Source organism: Benincasa hispida, chromosome 10, assembly GCF_009727055.1.
Source record: "Benincasa hispida cultivar B227 chromosome 10, ASM972705v1, whole genome shotgun sequence".
Lineage (NCBI taxonomy): Eukaryota > Viridiplantae > Streptophyta > Magnoliopsida > Cucurbitales > Cucurbitaceae > Benincasa > Benincasa hispida.
Genome location: NC_052358.1, coordinates 15,070,845 through 15,080,447, shown reverse-complemented (window position 1 = coordinate 15,080,447; position 9,603 = coordinate 15,070,845). Strand labels below are relative to the sequence as shown.

Sequence of the window (9,603 nt, the reverse complement as noted above, 5' to 3'; positions counted from 1 at the left end):
TTGATCCAATAAATAAGTCCAAGATTTAGACAATGAACTTGACAATTGAAGATTAGGTCAGCCCAATCTCAATCTAAATAATATCTTAGGCTATTGATCTTGAGGGCTTATTGGTTCAATGAGGATAAGTTAAAACATATATGTTCAACATTAGACATGTTGAACAACTCGAATTAAATAATAATAATAATAATAATAATAATAATAATAATAATAATAATAAAGAGTGAACATTTATGTTAATTCCCATAAAATCCCTATAAATTGGAGATGTTAAATTCAAATTGGAATTAAAATTTAAGTATGAATTTTAATAGAATCAATCAATAGTTTAAAAAAGTGAACTCAATTAGATTGTACCCTCCTCTCTATCTGCCCGATCATCGTGGGGTAAAGCAACTTCAAATTATCTTTTCCCATTCTACCCCTCTAAATTCAACATGATCATCAGGGTTAAAACCGACAATTACAGGGAGACAGCTTCTGAAATTTGGGCTTTGCTTTTTTCAATAATATTATGCCTAAAGAAAACGATTCCTCCATTAAATTTGCAGTCAACAAAACCCAGAGAAGGAAGACAAAAATTAATTAAAAAAATATATATATTTTTAATCTTACAATGATTCTTTACTAAATATTCATTTAAGACTTTAACGTTAATGTCAATTAATCAATTTTAAATAATACAAAACTAGATTCAAAACTTAAAACATATAGATTCGTTTTGCTTAATTTTCTTTTAAAACTCTATTATTTGTCTAATTTATCACAAAATCGAGGGATAAAAAATGTACTTCTCAAAATTAATTTTAAATATTAGGGTATTTGTAGGTTAGATTGGGTTGAACCACCTTTTAGACTTGACCTAAATATTCGGCTGGTAAAGTTCTTCCACCCAAATAATTATTAAATAATGGGTTCGAATTTCTTGGATTTTTTATATAAAAAAATTGTTCTAAAACAAATAAAATATTTATACGTAAAAATTGCATCTATTTTTTTTCGTATATCAAATTAATATTATCAACTCAATTTAAATTTATATTACAAAGTTTTTCTTTTAAAAGTACTAAATTCATTTTAGAAGTTGTCGGAGAATAAATTATTTTTAAAAAAACATAGAATTGAAATCAATACATATTTATATATAACTAATAATAATTTTGTAATGATTCTAGTGGATTTGAGTTTTTGTATAAATTTAAAGACCAATTCAATCTATAAAATTTTTATTTATTTAAATCATATCAGTCATCTGAACAGCCTTATTTAGATAATGGAATCAAAGAGGGGACTAAAGTGAGATTAAAAAGAAAACGAATCATAAAAAGAAAGAAAGAAAGCTTCCAAAATGATAAAAATCCTAAACCCTTAACGCTCTTTTTTGACCGATTTGGACTGTTGGACCCCAAAACCAAAATACCCAACTTCATCAAACTGATATGAAATGGTTTCGTCTTCTTCTTCCACAGCCCTCCTCTGTTCATCCAAACCCCAGATTGATTGATTTCCTTTTCATTCACTGAAGAAAATGACAACTCCTCTGTCTGAAACCAAATCTGATTCTTGAGGTGACTTCCATTACCCAAGTGGGGTTTCGACTTTCTTCTAACCATTTCATCGAGTACTTGGTGGGCAGTCACACACATGGCTCAACAGGTTTTTCGTTTGTTCCCTCTTTCACCTTCATTTGGATTTTCCCTCTCACCCCAATGCCTCTTTCTGATGTGGGTCTGCTCTTGTCTCTGTTTTTTCCCATTATTTCTCTGATGGGTTGTTGCTCTGTCGATGTTTTTTCCTCTTTTCCTTTATCAGATTGCTGTTTGTATTTTTTTTAATTCACTTTCTTGTTGATTTGATTGAAGGGAGAAGGATGGCCTCTTGGTTTACAGCCTCTGAATGTAAGAGTTGGTGTACCTGGAAATCGAGACTATTTGGGATCAGTGTCTTTCAACACTTTGATGACGGCTTCTCCTATTTCATTCTCTGATTCTTCATCCGACTTGGACACTGAGGTCTGTATTTGTTTTCCCCCTTTTTTTAACTGAGATTTTGAAATGTAAAAGTCTTCTTCATGTGTTACCTTATGGTTTAGTTATGTTCTTTGTGTTTGTTCCTTTTAATCTACATTGTATTGAGAGTAATGCAGATGAAGATTAGTCAAGTGATTGGTTTTTGTTAGTTAATTAATCCCAATGTTTGTGATATTTGCTCTAAGTGCCTGCATGTTATTATTATTGTTTATCTCTTACGTCGATGAGTGTCCTATCAACTTGTACGCATCTTGACTATTCTCATAGAATCTTGTCATAAAAAATCCTAGGCAAATAGCTATCATGACTTGAATTCATTTACTCTAAGCCTTTTATTATTTACTTGACAAGCCAATTCATGGTGGTTTGACGCCATAATGCTAACATAAACTATTCGAAATCATTTTTGACTCAAATCAAAAGGTTTGTTATACAAGTCGTGCATCTTTTTTGGAGTGAGAAAGACTATTATATGGTAGTAGTAGATGTATCAAATTTCTCTTGAAGTCTATATGTCCTTTTTAACTCCTCATTTCTATCTTGGGTCTCATACTGAGAGTATTGGAAGAGGATGATTGAATGTATACTTTCATGTATTGCATTATAAGTTAGGCATGAGCTTTTGATTTCACTAGTAGCAAGAGAAATAAAGAGATCAACAAGAACTGCAAGACATGATCCCTTGTAATCTTTTGGACTTGGCTCAGATTTTTGCCATCCCATCTGATAGATAAGTTATGCTTATGAAATATTGATGCTGAAGATTCAATTTCAGTTCATTTGCATAGCTGCAGCTCAACAATTTAAAAGATAGCCTAGCAATTTTCAAAATAACTCTAAACTCAGATAGCCACAGCCATGACTCATGACAATCTATCTTACTTCGCCGGGCGTTGCGTTAATATTGCAGTCGACAGGATCATTCTTCCATGACAAGAGCATCACACTTGGGAGTCTCATAGGAGTTTCTAACATTTTAGAACTCTCAAGAAGATCAATCAGGGGAAGAAGAACAGAAAACACAAAGGAGAAGAGGAGCAATACCAGGTCTAGAGCATGGTTTTTCTCTCTGTGTTCAAGAGAGAGTACCAACGCAGATAGCGTTGACAGCGGCCCGTCGTTAGGCCATTTCTTGGCAGAAGAAAGAAGAGCAGCCGACGAAAATCGGAGAAATCAGAGTGTAATCATGTATGGACCAGATGAATTAGAATTGGCTCAGTCTGGTCCAGAGCCAAACTCCCTATTCATCAATGGCTGTGTGGCACCTCCTCAATCTAGCATTGGTTCAAATGCTGAAAATGGGAGAAATGGAGGAACTGAGCCTGCAAATGACAATAGAGCTGCACTCATTTGTGCTTGCATTTGTGGACATTGAATCTGAGTTTTGAACTTTCTGTGTGTTCTTGCTATTGATTGAATTTCTTGCTTTCAGAAACAAATAAATATATCAATTTACAGTGACCCTTTCTCTTTTCTTTCTTCATTTATTCATGTGGAATTCTTTAAGCTTTCATCTGTATTTAGCCAAAAACGGATTATCGAAGTGGCTACTACTAAAATCACGGAAAATTGTGAAATCGACTGCCGAGAATTAGTTAAAAAATTGATTTTTTTTCAACTTATAGATTGTTTTGGACTATCTTGGTATATCTCATCTGATTATACATATTTTTTTTTTTTTTATAATCTTCCTGAATCTTATATTGTTTTCAAATTTTTATAAGTTTTGGTTATGTTTACTAAATATTATATCAAATTATTACGTAATTTTTCAAATCTTCGACATAGTTTATGTTTTCACAATTTTATGAATTTTCAAAATTCCAAGTGCGTTTTCTAATAATTAAATTGGATTTTTCAAATTGATTCGATGTTTTTAAATTTTGGAAAAGATCAACTTTTTCAAAAAATTGGATAAGATTTGGGATATATATAGAATCCCGATGTCATGTCCGAGATTCCATCGAGAAAATTCAAATATATGAATTTCGGTGTTAATTACGTCCGAGATTTCACCGAGAAAGCTCAAATATATGGAATCTCGGTGTTATTTTGTGAAATTAGCACTGAGATGTACCGAAATTAGCACTGAGATGTATCTAATCTCAGTGTATAATCTGACGAGATGTACCAAGAAAGTCTAAAAAACTCTATAAGTTGGAAAAAGTAGATTTTTTTAATTAAAATTTCATGGTCGATCTGACCCAAAAAAGATCGAGAAAAACTATTTTTACGAGTTTTAAAGAAAATGCTAGTTTTACCAGATAAAAATTTAAACGTGTTATTTTTGACAATTTCTCTAAAATCACGCGATTATGAGGGTTCATAGTAACTTGATAATAATTTGAAAATAATTGAAGATATGACATAATTTCTTCCAAGACAGTGAATTGATTCATCTAATAGTTTTTTTCAATCTATGCCAATGTAGCATTTTTCAATATTTATATTCAAGATACCAAATAGGTGGAATTTTGGAAAAAAATTTGTCCCTATATTTGATCAGAGTTGATTGTTTATACTAACATTTTTTTTTTCAAAAAAAAAATCTGAGAAAAAGCAAGTTTTGTTAATTTATAGTACAGCTCATCTCCTACTATTATATTTTTTAAGATTCATATTTCCAAAAAATGTAAAAGATTATAATTTGATCTTATAAATATGTTACATTATCAATTTGGATTTTAAATTTTGGAGAAGATTAAAGTTGGCAGTGACAGGGAAAGATGAAGAAGCCATTTCCATTTTTGTCCATGCTAACAATTTTTCCTTTTCTTTTTTTTTTTAATCTTTTCACAATTATGAGAAATTATTGTTCATTATCTCCAATTGTTTTTTTTATTTTTATTTTTCAATAACTTTCCCCCCATTTATTTATTTATTTATTTTTAATACATGGTGGAACAAAATCTCATAGGTAGATATGGTCATATGGATAATCATCTGGTTTGTGTAAATTTTGTTTTGAATTTTTATCCTTATTTCTGTACTTTATTTATTTATTTATTTATGTATATTTTGTAATTCTAAATATGGGGCAGTTGCAATTTTAATAAAAATAAATTGAAAATTAGGTGTATGTCCCTAGGTTTTGATTTTTTTTTAGAACATGGCAAAAAACTTCCACCTAAAAATTTGATTGCTATTGAATTTCTATATGATTGTTACGTGATTGTTATACGATTTGTATGCGATTGTTATGTGGTTGACACAACTGCAATTACAAAAAAGTTGAAGTCATGACTTTGATTTCTTAAAATATATTTGCCATACGATACAATTTTCGTCTAAATATTCTATCTTGATTTTCCAATTCTTAGATGCTTTAATTCTGCTTTACCTTTTAGCATCAGGTAAATGAATTAACTCTCTTAAAAAGTTAAAAGGTCCATAAAATTGAATCAGCATACCTTATGTTTGAATTTTAATGCTAAACATTGTCTGTTTAACTTGAAATACAAATTCATGGTATTACATAAGAATATTACTAAATTCAATATAAATCTTTAATATACAACAACTTTTGATTTTGCAAATATAGAAAAATATTTGAAAATTGGTTATTTATTTATTATTTACCCTTCCAAAATTTTAAATATATCATTGGCATATATCTATCCAAATATAGAAGACATGCATTTAGATTATAAAATACAAAACATTTCATCTTACATCGGTAAATATAACCACATAATTCAATAAGAGTAAATGTACAATAAAGAAAAGTTGATGCTACTTCATATTAGTATTTTGCTGTTTTTACAATTACATCTTTTAATAAATATGAATTAAGGTTTAATACAAATTTTTTTTAGTTCAACCATTAAGAATAGGAAGGTACACAGATGAGATTGGGTTTGGATTTTTTTTTTTTAAAAAAACCAATCCAAAAATTCAGGTTGGTTGGTTTGGCTTAAAAGGCCCAAATATGGTCTCCAACTCAATGGGTTGAGTTTTCGGGTTTTTTTTCTTCTTATTAATTTAAAACACTCAAATTTATCTACAATACATGTCTAATAACTAAAATCTCATGAAACTTTAAATATTAGATACCAAATATCCCTGATATCTATTACAAACTTAAAACAAAAATAAATATTATTCATACAAGAAAAATATAGGGCGCGTTTGGGACACAGAGTAGGTTATTATAGTATGTGGGTTATAATAAACTGTATGTTTTTATAGTATGCATTTGGGATGCAGACTATTATAGTTTGGTTTATAATAATTTGTGTTTATGGTGCAGAGTATTGTATTATGTCTTATAATAGTCTGTATTTGGAGTATATGTTATTATAGTCCGAATTATAACAGTCTGTAATTTGAATATAGATTATTTTAGACCATGTGTAACTTTTTCTACTACCATATTTTATAATACTAATAATTATGCATATGAAATATAATATTTTGAAAATATAATTAAGACTATATGTTCCACCAATTTATAAAAAATTAATTTCATTGTAATTTATATTAAAAGCTAACTACGATTTTTTTGTCATTTTGAGAGATAACTTGGTTAATATGGCTAAAAAAGAAAAAAATGCATTGCTTTCGGATGCAATTCATGTGTTTCATATATAAATCTCTTTTTTTTAGGTACAAGTTGTTGGGGTTGATGTCCTAAAGTCTCGTATCCTATAGTTTGTAAACAGTATATACGAACACTTGTGATTGTTAATATATGATATTTACTTCACATCTTGTTGTTTTGCTCGGTTATTTGTTTTATTTGCTTTACCACAAACCAATAAACATAAAATCCCTGGTTATCTGTATATGACTCAAGCATGTATGTGGTGACATACAAGTGGATCAGGTCTTGAGTGACAACCAAAATGGTCTGTAGTATATGGATATAGGAGGGAAACCTTATCCTGGTAATGCTACGGACGCGGCCCGCTTTGTGGAATGGTCACAAGTGTCGTGACTTGCCACAGATGATCTGATCCTGATCAATCGTGTTGGGGACATGCGAGCGGGGGCATCCTATACAAATATTTTGTATAAGACCTGACCATGAAGTGTTAATGTCTCGTTATATAAACATCGTTCATGACAGAGACTTCCCTTCACTAGGATGACCATAGGTAACATGACCTCAATCCTGAGTGAGTTAGGAACTCCTGCCATTGAGGGCAGTCCTTTGATTTGTATGGGTGCGAGTAGCCAAGTCGCCAATTCAAACCTACCATTTTGGGGATTCGTCTGATTTGGGAGCTGGGAACTCAACTACAACAAAATGAAATTCACTCCTTCCCCGAGGCAGGGTTAAGTAGATAGATGGCTCCCTAAGGGTAATTTCGAGGCTTGAACGATGTGGCGCCACACCTTCTCTTAGCCCGAGAGGTGTTCACACATAGTTGGATTATGTTGTATTGTTCATTAGAGAAATCAATGGTACTTAAGGAGTGAGATGTAACTACAGGGGCAAAACGGTAGATTGGCCTAGCTGTACTTACAAGCATCTGTGAAGGGTCATCGTACTCATGATTGGTTATATCCAATGAAAAATAGAAATATATCCGTGATAAGAAGAGTTCAGCTATTGGTCTTTAGTGGAATCACTGACAGTTAACTGATGGTGAATCTCGTGGCTAAAGATTTAGTCAGCTATTCACGTACCGTTGGAGCTTCGAGCCATGGGTCCATTAGGTCACCTGGGTAGCTTGGATAAAGTCGAGAACCAGTGTTTGGGTTGATTTGAAATGTTCAAATTGACAAGAGGAAGTTCAATTATATATGATATAATTGGACTGGTTAATTATATATGATATAATTGGTCTAAATGTATGAATACATTATTTTGGAGGAAATTAGATATAAATATGATTTATATCAAGTAGAGGAAAAATACTATAGTAGATATATGATATCAAACTATAGGATATAAATATAATATGATTATATTTATTAATTAAATTAATTGATTAATTATTTAATAATTAACCAATTAATCCATGTTCGGATGTGGGAAGATGAGGACGCGAAGGTTATGGTAACCTACGGGTTAAAGTTTTGAAAGTCGTTTTTATTTTAAGATATAATTCAGTCGTGCATTCTAATCGCCTACGCCCAAAAAGAATCCGTGAAAGAGCGATCGTGAGAGCCTATACGATAGAAGTTCATTCGTCTAAATGATCGTCTAGTTCACGCATTCTCCAAACGATTGTATACCTCTTTCCTAAACAATCGTTCAGTTTTTCCTAAATGATCGTGTAGCTCTATTATACGATAAGTGTCTCTGCTATAAAATAGCAGAGTTCTTCTCGCGCACGCTTATCATCTACATGATGTCTTCTCCTCCGACCTTTACCAAACTTACTAGAGCCCACTCTTTGGGTTTTTGACGTCGAGGATACTCGGGTTTTCCTTGTGGTGGTGTTGTCCTCACGGCCTTGTTCGTGTACATTCGGATCATGCAGTAACAGTCGACAGACTCACCGAGTGCTGGTAGATAGGTGGAAAGTTTTCCGCTGCTTTGGGTTCACACATACGAAGACAGTCTTCCTTTGGTATGAACCTTTTTTTCCTATGTTTTATTGTATTTTGAGCATGTCATTGATGAGTTTAGTATGCATAATTGTTAGTATGGAATATATATCGTTTATGTTTCGGTCACTATGAAATCGGAGTGATCTAAGCCCGCTCATGGAACTCTCGGTATGAGATCCTTAAATTGGTATCAGAGCCAAGTTTCTGATACTTCGATTTCATTTGTTGCAAAGAAATAACGTTTACATTCGTGGTGGGTGCATTTCTACGCTGTTTTAAGTGTTAATACTATTGTGAATGTGCCGGATTAATGGATGTTTTCGGGATGAATTGCCTCAGTTTGTTTAATTCCTTTTACATTTGCGGTTGTATGTAAAGGCCCCTGCGTTTTTGGGCATATATAATCGTAATCGAGTCTGTATTCAAAGTGTTTAAAGTCTTGAGTCGTTCGTCGAAGTTCTGGGAAAAGGTTGCGGCTCTTCGAGGAAAAAGATGATCTAGGGTTGATCACATCGTGCAGAAAAGGTTCTATGCGATCGTTGTCCATCGCATCGTGAAGATGAAGGACTAAGCAATCGTGGTTGAACACATCGGTTGAACGATGGGGTATGCGATCAAGAGTTGGTCGTATCGGGACGACGATTGGGCACGCAATCGCAGAGTAGTTTAATACTCGCGCGAGCTAGACGATAGTTTAGGTCAGCAAGCTTCATTGCTTAGTAACTGACTAAACGATCGTTTAGCATCGTAAGGTAAATCGTTTACCAAGTTGCATGCATAAATTAGACGATCAAACACTCATGTATCATTTAAAGTGCACTAGACGATCATTTAGGTAAGCAAGCTTCATCACTTAGTAACTGACTAAACAATCGCTTAGTAACTCAAGTTAAATCGTTTACCTATCGTCGTGCTACACAATTGCATGGATGATCAGGCTTCGCAGCCTCGTCGTCATCTACGCGATTGTTTGCTAATGTTCCTATCGTCTAGTGCGCGCTAAACGATCGTCTACCTGCTAAAGATTGCTACACGATAGAGACCTTCTAGCAGTTCAAGACCCGGTTCG

At 32.6% G+C, this 9,603-nt stretch overlaps 1 protein-coding gene across 3 annotated transcripts; it reads left to right on the top strand.

Moving 5' to 3' along the window:
* The first annotated feature begins 1,378 nt into the window (after positions 1-1,378).
* Positions 1,379-3,516, top strand: LOC120088692 (uncharacterized protein At3g17950-like). Of its 3 annotated transcripts, none has more exons than XM_039046112.1 (3): positions 1,379-1,727; positions 1,866-2,015; positions 2,944-3,516. In XM_039046112.1, the coding sequence occupies exons 1-3, from the start codon at positions 1,713-1,715 to the stop codon at positions 3,406-3,408; spliced, it is 630 nt and encodes a 209-aa protein (XP_038902040.1). In that variant the 5' UTR covers positions 1,379-1,712; the 3' UTR covers positions 3,409-3,516. The 3 variants fall into 3 exon arrangements, with proteins under 3 accessions (XP_038902040.1, XP_038902041.1, XP_038902042.1); XM_039046113.1 differs by having other exon boundaries at positions 1,380-1,659; XM_039046114.1 differs by lacking the exon at positions 1,379-1,727 and adding an exon at positions 1,747-1,773.
* Positions 3,517-9,603: the final 6,087 nt, after the last annotated feature.

What these genes read in the sequence shown, in the direction of transcription:
- LOC120088692 (XM_039046112.1), top strand. An exon ending in CATCCGACTTGGACACTGAG is followed by an intron (nt 2,016 to 2,943) that starts GTCTGTATTTGT and finishes TTAATATTGCAG; the next exon opens with TCGACAGGATCATTCTTCCA.